The sequence below is a fragment of the Lutra lutra genome, chromosome 13 (genome assembly GCF_902655055.1).
Source record: "Lutra lutra chromosome 13, mLutLut1.2, whole genome shotgun sequence".
NCBI classification, from domain to species: domain Eukaryota; kingdom Metazoa; phylum Chordata; class Mammalia; order Carnivora; family Mustelidae; genus Lutra; species Lutra lutra.
This window is the reverse complement of record NC_062290.1, coordinates 84,670,470-84,692,325: the sequence shown is the minus strand read 5'-3', so window position 1 is coordinate 84,692,325 and position 21,856 is coordinate 84,670,470. Positions and strand designations below refer to the sequence as shown.

Genomic DNA, 21,856 nt, shown 5'->3' with positions numbered 1-21,856 from the left:
ACGATAGAAAAATTTTGTTAAAAAACAGAATCACAACGAATTTTTTTTTAATTTCTAGAAATGGTTCTCAAAGATATCAGCATGTCAATCTAGCATTAAAAATAAAATACAAAACATGAATATCCTTTTCTGTTGGAAATAGCCTGTAGTTAATTAAGTAGATTTATAATCTGTTTACTGTGTTCATTCATAATTATGGAAATAATTGGTAAAACTTTACTCATTGTGATTAGTGCAATTTTAATGAATACTAATTGAATTAAGGGAGAAAAGGATAGTTAAATTAACATGTTAGCAAATTATGGTCACCATTCTCATCAAACTCTCATCTTTGGTTTCAAAACATTATATGATTTTTCAGATTAAAAAAAGCCTTTAGTAATTATAATATGTACTGTGGGCTAATGTGGAGTAAAGCTATGGTAACTTATCAGAGAGAAGATTTCCATAAATAGCCTTGTAATATGTCAAGTATAATAGGCATTACACATACCATTTTATTTTATTTTATTTTTATTTTTTATTTTTTTTAAAGATTTTATTTATTTATTTGACAGAGAGAGATCACAAGCAGGCAGAGAGGCAGGCAGAGAGACAGGAGGAAGCAGGCTCCCTGCTGAGCAGAGAGCCCGATTCGGGACTCGATCCCAGGACTCCAAGATCATGACCTGAGCCGAAGGCAGCGGCTTAACCCACTGAGCCACCCAGGCGCCCACACATACCATTTTAAAACATATTAGTGATAAGACGATTACCTCTTGTACTAAAATATGTAGAATTAATAATTTGTTCTCACAATTGCACTTTTTATAGCCTGTTTGTTCCAAGAGTGGTGCTTTGGGGTGAGTGTACTAGAAGTTGCTTCTCCGGTACGCTTTTGCATATTTTGGTGAAATATAGTGTCTTAGAGCTTTTTGAATAGAGGTCTGAGCACACTTACTTACTCTATATATATAGTTCGCTGTTTAGAGTTGCAGGTAATTTTTCTTTCCACTGGCACTGAAACAGAGGTTATAATGAAACCAACAATCTTTATGCATTTATAGAAACTATAAAAATTTTATGGAAATCTTTATATAGAAACTAACAGTGTTGCTTGTACAAGCTCTATAAGCAATGTAGAAACATGGTACATTGGGAAAAATAAAAAGGTACCCTTTCTTTTATGGTTTTATATGGTCTATGTGATTTTAAAATTTCACTATAGGCAGTTAAGCAAATTATAAAAACATGCATCACCTATATACTAAAAAGGAACAAAAATATGTTGCATAACTTAGGCTAATTGTGATGGAAATTGGCATTTGTGAGTTGCGTGTAATTGCTTAAATATGGAGTTTTCATCTGTTCATACTTCAGGTATGCTCTAAAGAAAACATTTCTTAGGCTCACAATTATTCATAGTTTAACCTATGTAAATGGATTGGAAGATTCTGGTTAAGAAAGACAACAGAGATAATATTTAATCAAGACTTGCTGCTTGTATGCTGGTGATTGCCTCGTTCTTTTGGTGAGCTCCTGTGTTTGAAAACTTTCATGTTATTTTCTTCTAAATCTTGATAAACCAGAGACTAAACATTTCTATTTAAAACTTGTTCATGCCCTGATTCATTGAAAGAAATAAATTTTCTGTTACTGTGAAAGGACGTCTCATACTGACATTGTATAATGTGACATACATTTGTAATAGTCACACAAAATTTAAAAGAAATGATAAAATCTGATTTTTCTCATTGTCATTAGGCAGAAAACCATAAGTAGCTGTGTGCCTGGTTTGTATAAACTGTGACATTGATTCCAGAAAGATTCTGCTAGTCTTTCTTTAGAGACTTGTTGAAACTATAGGATCTTCAAGTTGGAATTGAGACTTTGGGTTTTGTGGTCCTTTGGGCCTTGCATTCACCAAGCTCACGAAGAATGGAATCAGACCTGGCTGTATCCCATTTCCCTTAGAAATTTTGAGCTTTCTTTTTTCCCCACATTCTTCTCGAAAGTGTGGGTGCTGTCATGCTTCCAGTCTGCTCATACAAACTGCTCAGATTTGATCTGCTTTAAATGGTGAGGTCAAGTTTGGTTCTGGAATCTTTTTTTTGACACCATATACATGGAACAGAATTTATTGATTCATTTAAATCTCATTGAGAGGATTTACTTATAGAAGCATCAAGTGGATCATACTTTTGAAATGGCTCTACAACCTGGCCTTAAGAAGACTAACTTATAAGTGTCTGCATTTTCTGATCTTTTCTTCTTCCCCTTAGTGTGTGTTTTTGGTGGCAGAAATTGAGAGTAGATTTGATTTTATGCATTAATTGAATGAGAGACTGTTAAGTGTAGTGTCTGCAGAATGTGAGCCAGGCACCATACTAGGTAAAGAGGAGGAGAGAAGTAGTAGATTCTACTCTTCGCTGAAGGACCTTACTGTCTCGTAGGCTATAAGGGTAATGCATGTTCAGGTCATTTTGTTGGTTTGTAGCACAGTGGCATGACCAGAATTGGGGGTGTCTCCAAAAACTAACGGTAGTGATGCCACCATGTAATCACATTCCTACAATTTCTTGTCCTTTATGTTATGGAGCCGTAGAAGATAGTAGAGTTAACAAGAGTGGTACGGAGAACCCCAAGTGGGAAAGTCTTGAAGCTGCCCATAAAGAAGATCATCTTTTAGGTTTGTTTTGGATGTGCTTTTCCTGAGAGTCACTGTTGATTTTTGGATTTTTCCACCTCTTGCTCAGAAAGGTCAGTTTCCATAATTCTTAGCAACTTGGCAGTCTGGGATTGTAGATAGAAATTTAATTTTCTCATCCACAGATTTAAACACTCAAACTCTTCAGACCCTAGGAGCTGATTGTTTAACATAACAGCAACAAAGCGCCCTGCAGAAGCAGCTTTCTTCGGGAAGTGCACCAGTACCCACAAATGCCATGAGAGGTAGCCATTTTGATGGACCACAGTACAAATTTCGAAGATTCATTGATAGAATGCAGATGGACAAATGCATCCCAGATTAAACATCTGCTTCCTTGTATGTGTTTAAAAGTGTCCTGTTCTTGATGATTGGCTTGGTTTTAATTTTTTTTTTCAAGTATAGGTTCATGGATGGTTAAACAGTAATCCTAAAAAATCTGTCACGTGTTGCTTCTTATTTTTCCTTGTATTGTTACAAGTCAGATTTATCACCTTGGATAAATGTCAAAGTTGATGCTTTTTAAAGTGTTTGCTGAAGAGAAACCACCTTGTAGATAAAGGCTGCTTTTCTACCGTATCGATATCATGAGTTCCCCCCCGACTTCCATTTCCAGAAAAGGGTGAATTTAAGAATGGAATGGGGTTGGACAGGCTTTTTAATGAAAACTGTATTTCAAAACCTTAAACATTTAACTAAACCCAATCAAAAAATTGATACATTTTCTGACTTAAGGCTTTTCTTTCAAGTTGAAGATTTCTTCCCAATTTGGTCACTCCCCAGCTGTTACAGTTATATAGAAGGAACTCATTAAAAAGACAAATTCTTTTTGAGCTATTCTTTCTGAAAGCACGCCAAGCTATGCAGCTACGTTGTACTACTACTTACTTGAATCTAACGCCAGGAAATGGTAATTATGCAATTCTTACTTACACATTCTTATTAGAAGTGTTCTCCTGGTCTTATTCTGGCTCCAAAAAAGCTCCACTAGATTTCAGACATCTGTGAATACTATTGGATGGTCTTGTTTCTTTTGAGTTACTCAATGGTTATAACTAGGTGGACGGGGGCTGTTTCTGAGCCCTGGAGTCTGAGCCTTAACTTTAGTCTCATGTAACCAATGTCAGTTGATTGGGCAAGTCTTGTTTATTATCCTTCCCAAGTTGCTCCCCAGTCTATTTCCGTCTGCATTCAACTCTTAGTTTCTCTCCTGTGGACTCTTCCTAATGGCCTATAGTCCAGTGCCCTTTTTTTTTTTTTTTAAGATTTTATTTATTTATTTGACAGACAGAGATTACAAGTAGGCAGAGAGGCAGGCAGAGAGAGAGGAGGAAGCAGGCTCCCTGCTGAGCAGAGAGTCCGATGTGGGGCTCGATCCCAGGACTCTGAGATCATGACCTGAGCCGAAGGCAGAGGCTTTAACCCACTGAGCCACCCAGGCGCCCCAGTCCAGTGCCCTTTTAATCACTTTCCTCTGTAAGACGGCCAGAGATAACTTTCTAAAACGTATTTCAAATCCCACCATTTCTCTTTAGTCAGAACTCTTGCTCGTCCCCTGGTATCTTCAAGATTGACTCCAAATTTCTTAAAACTTGGATTTCAGGCCCTTCGCAGTCTGACCTGACTCAACTTGCAGCCTAGTTTCCTACTCCTTCTCACTCTATAAGCAGTCTGAGAACACCTCACCATTTCCCAGCATGCTTTGCTTTCTCCCACCTTTGTTCTTGCCCAAGCTGTTTTTATGGTTGAGATCCTTCCTCAAGCTCCCTCCTGCTCCCCAGGTATACTTCTGTTCAGCATTAACTGCCCTGCTCATATCACTTCCCCTGTGAAACTGGCCGTGGCGGAGTTAGTCACTCTGTCTCAGCACTTGGAGAGCACTTGGAACATTGACTCCTTACACTGTATTATTTGTCTATCAGTCTGAACTCTTTAAGTACAGGAATGACTATAATCCGTGTTAGAGGCTCTTCTCAGCAGCGAGGATAAATTACGGGCCAGTGAATAATTGTGAATATGAAGTACATCATACACAGACATAATTGTTAAGGAGTTCAGATTCCAGAAAGCAGAGTACAGAGGCATGAATGATAGCGGTGATGAAGAACGTGGACTTCGGAGCCAGACTGCTTGGGTTTGAATCCCAGCTCTGTCATTTACTGGACTTACCTCTTCAGGATTTCATTTCCACATCTGTAAGCTAGAGGTAATCATAGTAAAGACTTCCTGGGGTCTTTGTGGGGGGTTAAGTGATGTGAAGTGTGTAAGAGTGCTCAGAATCATTCATGGCATCTAATAACCAGTAGTTATGTAGTGGCTCCCCTGTCTAGGGACAGATTTAAGGCAGCAGGGTAATCCGGTGTGGGTGCTTTTGTTTTGTTGGGTATTAGGGTTATATGTGATAACCTTTGCCTCCAGAATTTGGCAGAGCCTAAGAATTCTGGAAAACCTTTCCTGTCTAAGCCCGTGCTGTTCCAGAGCAAAATTTAGAGAAGTTGCAAGAGGAAGAGAGAGTACTTTGTCAAGTAAAGATGAAGAAATATAATCAGAAACAGTTCTTGAATATGTTCAAAAATGTACTGAAAATATGGAAACTCTTTAAATGGTGATGAAGGGGTTTCAAATAGCTAATTATTTTTTAATTTATTTCAGTTGTGAAATCTGCATATTGAGACTTTGCGTGTTCAAAATCTTAGAAATTTAGTAATGTGCCCCCACTGTCCTTGTAAATTAGCCCTTTTGGTCGCATTTAGTGCTTTGTACTATTTGTGTTAGCTTTTGTTTTTTTCAATACACACAGTAGAGTTGAGAGTCCTGTGGCTACTGTAATTACAAACTGTGTAACTTTGGTCAATTTCAGATTTCAAATGTGAAATAGGATGAAACCCATACCATGGACTAGTCTGTACTGTGTGTACATGGGTATATAGCAGGTGGGGGTTGGTGGGTAGAAAATGAAAAGGTATTTATAAAAGAATTAAGATGATCTTTTAAAGAACATTGAGCTTAACAAAGCTCATGTGCTTATATACCAGCCTTGTGAAATATGTGATATAATATTTTTTCACGTTGCTTTTATTCCTGGAATATTCTTATCTAGCAGTTTGTCTAGTAAATACTCATCTCAAAAGTCAGGTCACATGTCACCAGCTCTGAGGGGTCTTTCACATCCCCCCGGTAGAACTCTCCGTACCTTCCTTTTTCCATGACCGTCTGTCAGAAAACCGAAAACACTTTATTGCATGTTGTTGTTTATGTATCCTCTCCCTCCCCCCAAGCAGGAGGTCAGGGTTTCTTGCTTGCTTTGTGTCCATATCTCTAGCACTTGGTACTATGCTTGGATATTAGTAGTCCAAATATTTGATATGGAATAATAAAAGATTATTAGAATAGCTTTCACACTGTGATTTCTGAGCTCAGAATTTGAACGAGGTAGGACTAACGAAGACATCATTTTATTAAATCCTATCTTACCTACCAGAGGCTTTTAAGATTCTTACATTTGAATATATTTCAAACATGATGCCTCTTCAGTAACATCTGATTTTAGAAGTGTAAACTGTAAATTGTTGAGAACATTATTTTTAACAGAGAACTCTTCCAACCTTCCAGATACTTACCATTTCTAGAGATCTAAACTGCTAGTAAATTGAGAAGTATTTCTGAATTTCTAAAATATATCTGTTATAATAAACAGATTTAATGGCAGCTAAAATCTTTGCATTATTCATGTCTCACTTATTTCTTAACAATTATCATCCCCCCCTACAAATTTTAAGTGCTTTTCTTTCTTCTTCTCCTCCTCCTCTTCCTCTTTCTTCTTTTTCCTTTTCTTCTTTTTTGATATGTTTGGCCTAAAGAAAAATAGTAGAAGGTAGGTATCCCCACGTTGTAGGAGATCTGGCTTTGGAAAGGCCCTTTGGGCAAAGGCTTTACTTTTTCAGCCTCATTTTTTTTTTTTTTCATCTGTAAAACAAGAAGTAATACTAATTTTGTAGAACTGGAAGGAGATGTGGGCGTGATGTATATACACAATACCCAGATTAGCCTAGTTCAATAAATGTTTTCTGATGTAGCTTCTGATGAGGAAAATGAAGCAAAGGGAAGATTTTGCTATTTCCATGTAGTTCATGATGTGTCTGGTATCGCATTAAGTACTAGAATGTAGGTAAGTCTTTAATGTGGATAAAGAGCCTGGGGTCAAGTGATAAAACCTTTTTAAATCACTCCCCAGTTTCCCATCACAAGGCAGATAGAACAGCTCTTTGTTCTTTCAGGACCTTCCAGACACGCCATGGTTTTCCAAGAGTCTGAGGACCATAGCAGCCAATCTAGAACACTTTGAAGAGTGAAACAGGCACCATGATTGTACAAACTGAGCAAACCAGGATGTCCTGGGCAAGCCGGCACATGAGGCTCCCCTAACCGAAGACCCTGTGATAACACAAGCCTTGCAGTCCACTGCTGTAGTTGGAGAGTGAGGTGGGAGAGAGGCGTTAGCTTCCTTCAGCATGGAGGGCTACTACCGCAAAGTTGGAGCTGTCTGAGTGTTTATAACTGTGGTGACAGAATCCTTTCCAGCAGGAACCAAGAATGAGACTCTGATTTGTAGTCAATAAAGCAGTAAGCTGAGGACTGTGGAAAGAACTTAAGCTCCAGGGACAGATGAACTTGGATTTAAATGTTAGCTTTTCCATTCACTGTCTACTTCCAGTTAGGCAAGTTGCTTCACTGTTCTACCTGATTAATTTTACTCCACTTTTAAGGTTCAGTTCACGCATAAGAGGTTGATAATCTTTATGATACATAAGATTACTGGCAGGATCGTTGAGCATATGTAAAACTTCTAGCATAGAGCATGACCCGTATTGGCTTCCTTCTGCTTGTCACTTTACCCCCTCCAGAGAGCAGATGACCATTGGTATATGAGCGACATAATGAAGGCTGAATCAGAACAAGTTACATAGGTCAATTGGATACCTTAAATTTTGTACATAATTCTTACATTTATTAAGCATAAATAGTAAATTTTTGACAGAAATGGCTTATACCACATTTATACAAACTTTAATAGTTTCTTCCATTCCTTTTATTTCTTATATCAGGAATAAATATTGGGGCACTGGCTGGCTCAGTTCTCAGACTATGTGACTCTTGGTTGTGAGTTCAAGCCCCGCACAGCACATGGAGCCTACTTAAAAAAAAAACAAAACCCAAAAAGAATAAATATTGTTTCTCTGATAAATTCAGTTCTCCTTTGGCCCGTGTGGCCTCACTGTTTCCTACGGAGATTAAACAATACAACCTATAGACTCTTAGCACAGTGCTTGGCAATAGTACATGCTCGGTTAATGCCCTTATTTTTGCATCTAAATCTCCAGATTGTCATCCAGCCATCTTTCAGCACCACCTTTCACCGGGTGTTTCCTCTGTGCTGGGCACCCCACTAGACACTGACTGTGGATATCCCACCATTCTTAACTCAGTCAAGTGGGAAATACATTCCATCGATTTTCACTTTTTAGCATCTCTGAAATTGGGATGCATCTTACAGTTGATGGTATATCATTCAAAGCTTTTTTTCCCCCTAGTAGTACTGAAAAATAATAGTCTTATAACCAGTGGCTTCTGAAATGCAATGATAGATAACATGTCACTGCAGTAAAAAGTCCTTCGTTCTTCGTATACAGGAAAATGGGCTTTGGGGTCTCAGAAGGAACACCAGATCATCAGGAGCATGTTCTGAAGAGAGATTTAAGCTGATCCTGTTCAAATTTGTTACACTTCCTTTGTTGTTCTCTTCAACCATAATCCCTTTCCATACTGCTGGGTTATTATTAAGGTTCCTGTGTGAGGTTCCCCTTCCTTCCCTGAGGAATCGGAGGCCTGACAGGCACCCGGGTGTGTGTCTTTATTCTCCTGTGGAAATGTAGGGTCCTGAGATGATGGTCAGTTGAATGCTAGGAATGATGGTTGCAGGACTGGCGTGGGAGCTCAGGTAAAGAGCTCGATGAGAATAGCCTTTGAACCCCTTGCAATCTGGAAGACTTGGGGGTTACGGCAAAGTCAGAAAGTGACGTGCAAAGTGATGTAAAGGACTCAAACCCTGCTCGTGACTTCAGTGCGCTAGAATAAAGCCCAGGCTCCGTAGCATGTCCTATAAGGCCCATCATGATTTGGCCCCTGACACCCTATGCAACCTGATCTTATTTATTTATTTATTTATTTATTTATTTTTTAAGATTTAAAATTAAAAAAAAAATTTTTATTTAAATTTAAAATTTTAAAAATTTATTTGACAGAGTGAGTAAGAGAGCCCAAGTGGAGGGTGGGCAGGAGAGGGAGAGGCAGAAGCAGGCTCCTTGCTGAGTAGGGAGCCCGAAGCCAGACTCATGCTAGGACCCCGGGATCATGACCTGAGCCGAAGGCAGATGCTTAACCAACTGAGCCACCCAGGCAATCCCCAGCTGCTGCTTCTTGCCCTGCTCTGTTTCAGCATGCCAGGCTGATTTCAGTTCTTTGAGTGTGTCAAGGGTGCTTGTTCAGTGCCTTTTGCTCATGTTCTTACTTTTTTCTTGGCCTTTCTCTTCCTATTCCTCTAACAATCTTTGACTGGTGAATCCTTACTCATTCCCAAAGTCTCAGCTCAAGATGCCACTTCCTGAGATCTTTTGTGACCCTTCCATCTAATTTCACCCCCCATCATTCTGTCAGAAGACCTTCTTCTTTCAAAGCTCCCTTCACAGTCGAATTCTACATTCATGTATTCATTTGCAAAGCATCTGTCTTTCTAACTAGATCAGAAGCTCTGTGCAGAGAGGGCCCTTAGCACATTGGTTCTAAGATATTATCTTGCTTAGGGAAATATACACATTTCCTTTTCTAAGATGACTGAAATACGCTTCATTCCAGGGTCTCCTTTCTGTCTGCCTTCTTGTTTATTAACTTTTGGGAAGCCTTTAAGGGATCAGAAGCTTTTCTTCACAGAGTTATTTTAAAATTCAACAACCAATTGGCCAGTACTTGAATCTAAGTCACTCAAATGGATCGTCTCTCCCGCTGCCCCCCACCCCCAAACAAGTGATAGTGGTTGTCTGAGCTCCTTTCTTGTTTGGATGGAGTGAAAGAGCTTAGTGAGCCCCAGGGTTCCAGGAACCCAGATGATACATCTGGATTTTCAACATGCTAAGCTTAAAGTACTTATGGGACACGAGAAAAAAGACAGTCAGAACAGAGCCTGTTGTTAGACATAATCTAAGGTGAAGATTTGAATTTAAGACTTTTACATAATGATAATTAAAGTGTAAATAGACTATTAGGAGAATGCCGATTGAGACGAAGGAAGAGAAAATCCTGGGAAACACACTTCAGGGGTAGAGGTTGAAAGAAGGGCCAGAAATTCAATAGTTTGAAGCTCTTCCATGTTCTGTGTTGAACAGAACGTTGGGTATGTAGCATGTGTTGTTTGTGGGAGCGGTGAGTAAAGCTTTCTTCTCTTTTAATACTTTTTATGACATTATGGACAAAATAACTATTTAAGAGCTGTCCCTGATCCAAAGAGCGCCAATCAATTTATTTGTTAAGAAAACCCCTGAACCTCACCTGTGAGAGCAGTGAGCTGTTACAAAAGAAATGTTTCTCTGAAGAGTTTATATCACAAAGCCGTTGTGAATTTTGAGTGGTGGAAATAGGTTTGATTTGTAATTCTTTGTTTCTGTTTTGTTGTTGTTGTTGTTGTATTTTAAATAATTTTCCAAAAAGAGAACATGTTCGTATGCAGTAGACAATTAGCCATTTAGCGATAACCAGGTGAGAACTATTGAATCACCCTAGAGCCCGGATGATTGGCCCGGTCATTTCACCTTTCAGAAATTTCAGAATTTGAGTGTTGATGAGTTTGGGTTCTGTTGTATGATGAGGCTTCTTGACAGTCTAGATCAGGGGCTGGCAAACTAGAGTCAGTTGGCCAAGTACTCCCTAGTGGAGGGTTATGTGTGGCCTTTGAGCGAAGGTGATTTTACCTTTATGAAGAGTTATTTAAAAACAAACAAACAAACAAAACAGAAGAATCCGTGACTGAGTCCATCAGTGCCCTGCAAAGCCTCAAATATTTACCGGCTGGCCCTTTAGAGAAAAAGTTTGCTGACTCCTTCTTTAGTTTGTAAGTTGTAACTGAAATGAACCATAAATTCCATAGGAAAACCTCAAATTGATGACTGAGGTTCCAGAATGTCTTGCACGTCATTAAGTTTTTCTTTTAAATAGTGGCTTAGCTGTTCAATTATGAGAACATTTTTTTGTTGGTGAATCAGTCAACTCTTGATTGATTGATATCTGCCTTGTGCGCCTTGATGGTGTGGTCAGAGGGTAGAGGGCTCTCAGGGCCATATGGTGTCTCATAGAATACTTCTGCAAAGTGTTGACATCTATTCTGATACTATTGTTGTGTGTATAGTTTATCCCAGCCTCGGGTAAACATTGGGACGCACATGTTAAGAGCATGGTGTGTAAAGTAAAATAAAACATACGTGTGGAATTGAATTATTTTCTTTGTTTACACTTTGCCGGCCCTCTGAAGAGACACTTTCTAGTTGCAAGACTTAAATCCTTGAGTATTAGATTTCGGAGAACTATTTAAATTGTATAATTTAAAAAATTTCACTGCTGTTTTGTAGCATCTGCCTTTTGTCTTTATAATGAGATGTCATTGATCTGTTCTGAGTATAAATTTCCTCAGTGCTTGAGTCCTCCCAATAGCGTTTTATTAGAATCTGCAACTTGTGGGGAAATAAAAGTTGATTTGAAGCAGTTCTGTAATTGGAGGTGACTGTTCAGTGGGGCCCTGTCTAATCAATTGCTGAATAATTCTCTCTCAAAAGAGGATTTGATTTTTACAGTTTGATCTTCATAGTGTGTTCCCAGTGTTTGTTGATGGTGTCTGACATCTCCTGCCACTGGATAAATAAAGCCTATTATTTCTTTTTCAACATTTTAAGCGATTACTCTCATACAAGAGCTGAGAAGCAGAAGGTTAGCTGTATTATCAAACTATGATCCTGTCTCTCCGAAGAAGCTGGGAACCTTGATTAATATGCCTTGTTAACTGATGATTTCAGTTCCATACTGGTAGTGCTAGAATAATTTGTATAAACCAAGCAGTACAGATTCCTTATTTTAGCACTAAGACTTACAAAGGCTTCTTTTAGCAGCCTTTAATTTTGTACTTATGTATGTGACATAGCCTGTGGCTGTGATAGCTACTGTGAATCTCCAGTTGTTTGGGGATGAAAGGAGGAGGCAGCTGGAAACTCGGTAGCTACATCTAGCTGTCTACCTAGAGAAGGCCTTGATTTCAAGTTTATCTAAACAAGCTCGACTAATCCCAACTATCTAGGGGGATCCACTGTCAAAACAAGCAGCGTGGCCCTGAGGCAAACACAGCTATACAGAAATGAAGGCTGGGGCTTCCAATACTCCGATGACTGCATACTGGAGGCTTTTTTTCCCCCCTGAAAGAGGGTAAGAGAGGTAGAATTTGCATAATGCCTTTTCATTGGAAACTTTTGGAAAGCTGACAGACCTCCAGCTTATAGATCTGTAGCCACAATACAGAGTCTATAGGAGAATCCTTGAATGACCTAACCATATTGAAAGAAAATATAAAAGCGTCCAAGTATAGCCAAGTGAGAGAGGGAAAGAGGCTGATGCATTGTCTAACATCTGCTGTACTTCTCGTTAGTTTTGTTCTTTGCTATTCTGTGTGGACTTTGGAGAAGCCTAAGACAGCCTAACATGAATCCTATAATCTTCCTTCTGAATATTTATGTAGTGTGCCAGCTTCTAAGCTGTCCTTTGCGTTTTCCTACTTCCCCCTCATTTTCATGCTCTCAAATGAGGCCAACATTTCAAAAGCTAAATAAATGTTTGTGAATGTTTATAAAAGATTTGCATAAATTTGTCCTTGTCTGACAAAGATCACTTTTTTCTTATGCCAGTTCTGAAAAAAATTTTTTTAAGGTTTTGGTGCTTGTCTTGACAACAAAGTCCTGCATCCCAGAACAATGATTGCTGATTAAGTGGGTATGCAGTTGTGACTGAATAGGCTTTCAAGATACTGGGTAAAAAGACCTATCATCTGAAGGCTGAATTATAGAATTTAGAAAATGTTATCAGAAGTACACATTTAAATCTATTTTTTGGTACCATATCATTAGGTAAGACAAAGAGTTCTTACGAGTTAAAAGTATCACCACCCACGGTTTTAAAAATTCTTCTGTATAAATTTTAATAATTAGAATATTTCAGTAACTCAGAATATCACTTTTTTTCCCTGTGGTTGAACGTATTTAAAAATAATTTTTCAACCTGTAGGCACTCTTTGGAACCTGGAAGTCTACCAGTCATATGTGTTAATATGGTTACTGGGGTGGTGATCAGAGGAAATAAACCAGGCACTCGTTCAAGACCTCTGAATGCACAATCATACCTTGAGAAAATCTAAACTACATGAAATACGTGTTAGGGCTTAATTATAGGACACACACACACACACACACACACACACACACACACAGAGCCCAGACACTTGTGCTACTGATGTGTTTGCTGAATTCATTTGTCTTTTAAAATTAGAATGGATTTTGTGGGGTGGCAGGGGATGCTGTGTGGGTAGAGGTGCTAATTCAGTTCAGAGATATTCAAAGATTGGCAGGAGAGAGAGGTAACAGCCAGTTCTGTTAGTCCTTTGGTTGTATTGGTTTAGAGGCTTAAGTTGTCATTAAGGCACAAACTAGAGCCACTTCTCTGACACAGTTTTTATCACATCTGCTAGGCTTGTGTCCCAAGAGGAGACGTGGAGAGCAGTGAATTCAGCATGGGCCCATTATCGACTGCTTTTTCGTGTGTTGTAAAAGGAGTGAGACCTCAGGGAGGCTTGGAGCCTCCTCCCGTGTAATGTCCAAGTCAGATTTGAAGGACTGGTGGCAGGAAAGCTTTGGCCTTTGGGTGTGAATTCTAAGAAATAGAGGCACAATTAAGTTTAAAAAATTCAAGGACTTTGAGCTTGATAATGAAAGATTTTTTTTTTTCTAGACTAATGTGAGCAGAAAAATTGCCCATCTGTGCACATTTTTGTGTGCATTTAAAATATTTAAAAGCTGATAGCTTTTAATATGCTTACAAAATACGATTTCTATCAGTGCTCTTTTTTTTTTTTTTTTTTTTTTCCTAAGTAGTATCTTCCTGAGGGCAAGTTGCTTCTTCAATGAAATCATGTTTGCACTTTTACTTTTGGGACCCTGTTCCTTCGGTATGTGCTGACTTGTGTTTCCCCCTCCCCCATTTTCCCCAATCTTTCTTCCTTTTAAATATATTGATAATATAAATGTTCAGATAACAGGGTTTAAAATGTTTAAGAAAATGAACAAGGCAAAATATCTTACAGTAGTAATATTAAGTCCAAGGAATTCCATTACTGACGCCACCAAATGCTAATCGTAAGAGATTCCAACCGAATCATTTGTTCATTTTGTAAGTATGTGAAACAAACGTCAAGAAGTTTACTGATCTGAAAAATGTAGCTCTCTCATTTTCACCTCTTTGCTATAAGCTTTCAAGTTAATCAAATGAAATCTCAGAATAGAGGATGTGATACTACTGTAATTTGGGAATGACTTAGTTTTAAGTAATTTTTTGAAGATACGGAGAGATACAAAAGGGAAAAAGTGATTTTGTTAAAATTTTTTCTGTAAGATCCAGTATTTTTACATTAGACTTCCAAGGTCATGAAGATCTGTACTTAAAAATAGTGAAACTACTGAAGAGGTGGTTCTTCAGCTGTTGTTAAGCATTCCACCAACATACTTAATTTAGATACGAAATTTATATGATACATGTTATAGAACATGAAGAATTTCTGTACTTTTTTGTAATTTTATCTTTGAATTACATTGACTGTGTATATTAGGCATTATACAAATTAACATAATGATAACATATACATGACTCAAAATTAACTAACATTTGTAAGAAAAAAAAAAAAAGGTAAACTGGGAGTAAATATTGAAATATACCAAAGAAAGGAAACAGATTTTCTAGCATTTGAGCAGCATTGTTAGAAATTTGACCCAGCTTTTATGTTTAGGTGTTGAAAGGCCTTTCTGTATAATTCCCTTTTTCAAAGATTTTTCTTTTTTTTAAAAAACTTTGGCTGTAACTCTGTTATGGATCTTGGATGTAATCTGACATTTATAGAGATAGCGAAAATGTTTTCCATTTTCATATTTAGAAATTTCTGATCAACATTCTTGAACTTGGTGCTAATTAAGCTTCTGAAAACTTAACCATTCTGTTTTACCCTTCTTAATCATAAGCATTAAAACCTCTGGTAGCTTTCCCTTGGAGTCCCTGGTTTTAAGTTGAAATGGCTTAGAGTAGAAATTTTGTTAGCTTTCTGTGTGTTTGGATTTTGTGTGTGTCCTGTTTTTAACTTTCAGCTTGAGTTTTAAGATCATCAATCAAAGGCTTTTCTTTCAAGTCAGTGGCACTGATCTCAATGGCAGGACTTAGACAGTCAGCATTTCCCTCATGCTATTAAAAAAAATTGAGCATTGAAATAGAATATTTTAGGAATTTGTGCTCCCCTGATCTTTTCATCACACACTTACATTTTGAAATCAACAAATAAATTAGATATTAAAAAACTCAGGAAATGTTCTCCCGCTGTTTTCCCGTCTCTCCCTCCTTCACTCTTTTTGGACAAGGGTAAATTATCTACTGCTGTCCTAGCTTTCAGCAATCTGCAAAGTGGCTGATTATAGCTCTGTGTGTTTTAAAATACATTCATTTACTCAGGCTATCTCTTTCCTTTATTTAAATGTTTTCCTGCAAACATTTTCTTTTTCCCTTTGAACTGTTGAAAATGTGTCTCATCTCCCCACATTCTGTAGCCCCAGAGGATATTATAATCAGCCTGCGCTTTTGTCTTTCAGATGGCATTTATTTGTGGGGTGTATATGTCAGTGTCTGACTGTGGGTTGTTTTCATCTGCTGAATACAACTAATTTTCGTTTATGGGTCTCAGTGAAGCAATGGAAACAAAGTATGGACCTCCAAACTGATGGTTGTAGGATCTTGTACACCTCCCTACCCATACCCCAAATTTAGAGCAAATTAGTTTAGCCTTATTAATAATCTGTTAACTGCGTCAAATTGAGTCTTCCAAGTTTTGCTCCCGAATAGGATTCTATGATGGATACTATTGTAAATGCAAAACTTTACCAGGTTTTTAAGAGAACACCTCAATTTCAGCAGAACAAAATCCACTTTCTCCAGATTGGAGCAAGTCCCCTTAATGGGCCTTCTGTCCAGAGGAGAATTCACATTGGATGAAATGAATCCAAAGGAGACTGAAATGTATCTTGAGCTCATTTCTGAGTTTCATTTGCAAGTGAATCCAGTGTTAGGTGTGTGGATTTCATGTTTGCTTCAAACTCTGAGGCTTGGTGTCTATCTCCTTGTGGGCTGAGCTTTGTAGATGTTGTTGCTTTTCTACTACACTGTACAATCTGCTGTTTGATATATGCATGACTGAAAGGTTTGTGCAACTAACTGTCTGTCCTCCACGAGGCTCCCCACCCCCCCGCCTTGCTCTTATTTCTTCCCACATGAAGTATCCTTGATTTTGTTAGGAAGAAAAGCCCTTTTAGAAATTGCCTATTTCATAAATTGTCTAGTGACACTAGGGGTTGAATGCTGAATTCTTGTCTCATTTATTTTGAAAACTTTGCTACTGAACTCACCTTAATCAATGAGCTCAGTGTTGTCTCCAATAAGTTATGTGTTGGATATATTGATTGGGAAGGATTTTAGAAAACCCGTCTGGGGTTTATAATGTCAGCAGTGTTTTGATTATGAAAAGAGTTGGAACCTGGGGACATGGAACCAGGTGGCGAATGTCCTAAAGCCAGTGGTGACATGGTGGACTGGTTCCCTCCTGGGATCTAGTTCATGCCCTGCACTTTAACTGTGGTGACCGGCTACTATAGATTCACTTTTTTGCTCATTAAAATGTTAAAAAATCAAACTGTACATAAAAAGATTTGTGAAAATATAAACTTGGGAATTGATCTGGGGAGCTGGCACGATTTCCCCCACCCCCTGCCTTAGCAATGAGGTCATTTACATTTCATCAGCCGTACTGCATCTTGAAGATCTGATTTATGTGGTAGTAGTTGTGGTTGTACTGAGGCTGGTTGTCTGAAAGAGCTTGTGTAGGCAAGAGGAAAAGGGGAGAAAACAGGAACATTACCATTTTCAAAGAAAGTTCCCTAGCCAAAGATACAGATCCTGGAGAGGAAAAAAGGGGTTGCTAACTACTTAGTGACTTTTTCCAGTAAAGTTAATGTTGAAAGACACTCTTCCATAAATATAATGCTCAAATTATATTTAAATCAGGGTTTTGGAGTCCCCTCTCTTGGGGAGTGGTACTTTTGATCTTCAGGTAATTGTATTTTTCTTTGGAATAGAGGATAAGGTAGTTAAGTGTGTGTGTGTGTGTGTGTGTGTGTGTGTGTGTAGGCAAAAATCAGTAGTAAGAAAATTGGTTTGTTTCAGCAGTTTTTATTTAGAAGAAACACTGCTTGTTTTTCCCTGTCTTCTGCTTATCAAACTAAGAAGATTTTTCAGTTCTGATTGAGATAATGTGTGAATATGCCTAACACAGAGTAGATGTTCATTTCTGTTTTCTCCTCTGACAGCACACCACTGGCTTGTTTGACTTAAATTGGAATATCAAGCTCTTGTAATATCACAAACATGAAGAAACATATTGTAAGGCACAAACATGTGCCTACATTTGCCTATATTCCCTTCCCTCCTCCCCTCCTCCTGCCCCATTGCTTAATTAGACTTATCACTGCTTTCTTGGTTAAAAGGAAAGCTCTTGGGAGGTGGACTATACCCAGCCTACACTGGGTATTTGGATATTTGTTCTAATATTATCTGACAGACAAGTTCACGGTTGGTTATTACTCTCGACATTAGAAAGTGGTAAGTAGTTTCTATATTGTAGTGAGTAATAAGTTGGGCATATTAGATTCCTTTGACTCTGCTGTAGAGCACAATGCTTCCTCGGAGCCATGGGGGTCCTTTCTTTCAAAAATCTTGAGGGCTTTTGGCAGCTCCACTCCAGCATACAGTAGAGAAACACTTCTGCACCTGTCACTTCTGAGGGTAAAGGATAACTGTCTTTATAGCTGATGTTGGCAGTGAGTGAGCACTGGGTACTGAGTGTTAAAGGATGCTCAGTACCTACACTAAAGTCAGGAGATGCTTTGTGGCATCTGAAACCTGATGTGAAAGGAAATTTGTAAGGAATTTTTTTTTGTGTGCATGTAAATCATAAGAGTTGAGCATATGTGGATTAGAGTATGTTTTAGACTGCAGACATTGAAATGATTTCTATGACCTTTTCCCCAATATTTGCCTGATATTAACGTTATTGCTCTGAGACATGGCTCATTTTTCTGATTCTTGATGAGCTTTTGCAATTTACTTAAACATAATTAGTTTTAAAACAACACGTACGGACTTCTGAATGCCACACGATGGAATTAACTGCTATAGCAATAATGCCTCAGAGACTGTGCTGAAGTATTGTTACCCGCTCTTTTTCATTTTTTAGTTTCCTCTGCCTTTACTCTTCCATGACATGCCTTAACAGTGCTGTGATATACATAGTACCAGTCCAAGATGATATTAAAAAATAGGATATGCTCAATTGAATTATGTAGGCGGAACATGCTCTGGCAGAGCAAGTCAATGTGCTTTCTGCTTCATTGAGTGGGTTATTAGATTGATGTGGTTTATTTCTTGAATGATAGAACTGGTTTTAAAAATAAATGAAGCGAGAAGCATCAATTCAGTTAGCATTGATAATTCATTATTATTGGTTAGAAAAGTGCTACATTTGTAAACTGATCTATAATTTATCACTTGGATTAGGATTTGCAATGGGCAGGTTTGTTTTAATTTGAACCAGCTTCTCAATGACTGAACAATGTGTTCTTCATTTTGTCTTGAAGTTGGGATTTTCAATAGTTAAAAGGCAAATCAAATGCATGAAAGGAATACTTTTTTAAAATTTATAACATCGGTCTGTGAACTTATGATAAGCACCAACTGTGGGCTGTCCAAGTCTGTTGTTAAATTAAGTCAAGCTAGAGAAAATTTTATGAAGGAAGTAATAATTAATTACTTGTATATGTGTTTAGTTATGTGTATATATGCCGTATACATGGAAATGTGTCTCTTGGGAAAAGACACATGTGCGCACGCGCGCGCGCACACACACGCACACACTGTGTATTGTGTCTCTTATTGTGCTGTTCTTAATGCAAGAAGCTTCCCTTTTATGAATAAGAAATGTTGCTCTGCTTTTTGCTTCCTTTCTGTGCACTTCCCCTGAATGATGCATTTGGTCTTATTACCTACATATTTGTAGAAAGATATTTAATTGCTTTGGATTTTCACAAATTATAAGCAGGTAAGTGTGCCCACTTACAATGACATTTACTGAAAATAGTGCATACTTAAAATTATTATCGTTTGATTACAAAATATATTTATGCCAGAGATGGCAACTTCTTTATAAAGTAAGGAAATGAAGTTTTAAACTCTAAAAAAAATGTAGTTGACAACATTCAGGGACAATTATCTTCAAGTTGGCTTTCTATTCTGCTTGTGATTTGGCCTATTGATGTAGGGAAGCGTTGTCTAATCCCGGCCCCCTCTGTTCCTAGGTAACAGGCAAAAACGGTGCCAGCAACAGCGGCCCTGCCAGGCCAAACCCATGTGGCTCGGTGTTATTCACTCTGATCCATATGGTCAGGCTGGAGATGGTCCCTGGAGGGGTGTTAACACTCAGCAACCCAACCGCCTCCCTCCCTTCAGAGCTTTCCTGCGTGGCTCCTGCTGCTTGCCCATGTGTGATTCTTGATTAATTTTTCATTTTTAATGAAGTTTGATCATGTTTATTATTTCTCATGATTGACTGCCTGTACTCCTCCCATGTAATTGATAAAGCCCATATTTCTTCATCTGTCTCCTCTTTCTTTAGGGTAAAGTTGCTAGATTGTGTGCCATGGTTAATGCTAGATTTATTGGTCCCATTAGATGTATAAATTATCTCTCTTTCTCTCCACAGGAAGTTCTACAGACTTTGACCAAGTTTTGTTTCCCCTTCTATGTGGACAGGTAGTGTCAGATTTTCAAACTTTACTAGAAAAAAAAAAAGTGTCAATAAACCTGCTATGGAAAATAAAAACCATACCATTCTTAACATTCCGTCTGTTTAACCAAGATTTAAAACGTCTATGTTTGAAGGGGAGTTGCAGTGTTCTCCTTTCCTGGGGATTTTATGGACACTATCAAAAAGTTTAAAGCTTGGAGCTTTGCGTTGGTTGGTCTCTGAGGTGGATTTTGCATGACATTAAATTTTTGATTTTGGTTATCAGACTTGAACCATGATTAAGAATGGTTGGTATTTATTCCAATGCTATTTCATTCTTATTTAAGTATGAACATATTTGACTTAGGTAATGTGGCATTATTCCATGGCCTTATGAGTATTATATGGACTTTGTTTTTCTTTGATTCAACGTAAAATGTAGATTGCCACGGGCCTATCTTGTTTAAAGGTGTTCAGCTATTTAAAAGGCGTGTCGCTTCCTAGTATCTTGCATTTTAGGTGGCTAAGAGTGGTATCTCTGGGGAACTAAGCATTTTCTATAGGTTCTATAGAAAAACAGAACATCATCTGAACATTTTCTTAAGATTTTGCAGTATGGTAAACTCTTGGAAAGGTGTCATTATAAGAACTCTAAGATGGTTAAAATAGTCTGGTGGATTTAAAAAAAAAAAAAAGCCACTGGTTAATGGTAAAAATTTTGGAAGAGCTTCTTTTTTTGTTTTTTTTTTTTTTTTTTTAAACCGTATAAAACTATAACTCACTAACAATATTAATAAAATGTCAAAGCGGTCCTCTTAATCTTCTTTTCAAGAAATGTCTACTATGTGTTTCATTACATTTTAAGCATATTATTTGTGTAGCCATTTGCCCACCATTTACTCTTTTAAATTTTCTCTTAGAGAATTGAGCTATGAACTGTGCTTACAGTATGTCTTAAAAAGTCCATTTCTAGTGACAGAGGTTTTAGAAAATATCCTAAGTAATAACTGCCATAATAATGTTCTGAGAAAGCTAGAAAATGGCCCATCTTCAGGAAGAGTCTTTCTTGGATTTCAGAGTACCCAAACCTGGCAGGCCTGAAGGATTTCAGTGGTTTCGAGTGCACGTGGGTAATGTGCTGCTTGGTCTTTTCTACACTTTGTGGGAGTGGTGTCCTGCTTTGTTTGGCACAAACCTAAAAATGGTGTGAGATGAGAATTGGTAGCCAAAGGAGTTTAAAAGAGTACTAAAAAGCAGCACTGGAATGTTGCCAGCCACTTATAATCACTGTTTTCCCTGGTTCTAACATGTTATTTTTAAGCCAATCAGCCATTGTAGTATTCCCAGACTTGGGCCTTTTTAAATCCTGGGATCAGGGTTGTTTTAGTAGTTAGTGGGTTGATGCTCAAAACAGAATAGCCTTAATTTTAAGAGGGTCAGTCTTTGTAATGAGAGTCCTCTTGTCTCTTCTTTATCCTGTTCCTTCTAAAAATAGCAAGGAAGTAGGGTTTTGTTTAGAGACGTTTAATGCAAACTTCACATTTATATGTATGAATTAGCGATGCATGAAATTTCCTCCAGTCACTTATAAAATGTCTTACAAATTATGGCAAGGGCATATTTATATAAATTAATAAAGTTGAAATGTTTTAAAAATGTGGTTAGGTATCTAACAAAGAAAAGTAAGAGAATATATTTTTACATGACTTCTTATAAGAGTGTTGATCTGTTTTGGATAGGTATTCTTTAATTAACTTTGTAAACTAATATTGAAAGAAATGCACAATGAGATTAAATCCACCCGCAACACACAAACCTCTCTCTTCCTCTCTCACCAACCACACTGCTCTACTTACCTACCTGTCTGGGTGATTACATTCTTAAATGGAAAAAAAAAGCAGAGTCCTTAAATAGTTCTAGTTTTGTCACCAATGTCCTGATGC

The 21,856-nt window shown here is 37.9% G+C and overlaps 1 protein-coding gene across 16 annotated transcripts in view; it reads left to right on the top strand.

Moving 5' to 3' along the window:
- The window catches only part of DENND1A (DENN domain containing 1A), a 504,146-nt gene that overhangs the window by 131,951 nt on the left and 350,339 nt on the right, over positions 1-21,856 (top strand). For 15 of the 16 annotated variants that reach the window (XM_047699506.1, XM_047699505.1, XM_047699501.1 and 12 more), the window contains exon 4: positions 19,890-19,939. The exons of the other annotated variant lie outside the window; for it this stretch is intronic. In XM_047699506.1, the coding sequence (XP_047555462.1) occupies positions 19,890-19,939 (50 nt within the window). The remainder of the gene's footprint in view (positions 1-19,889; positions 19,940-21,856) is intronic. 16 annotated transcript variants of the gene reach the window in all.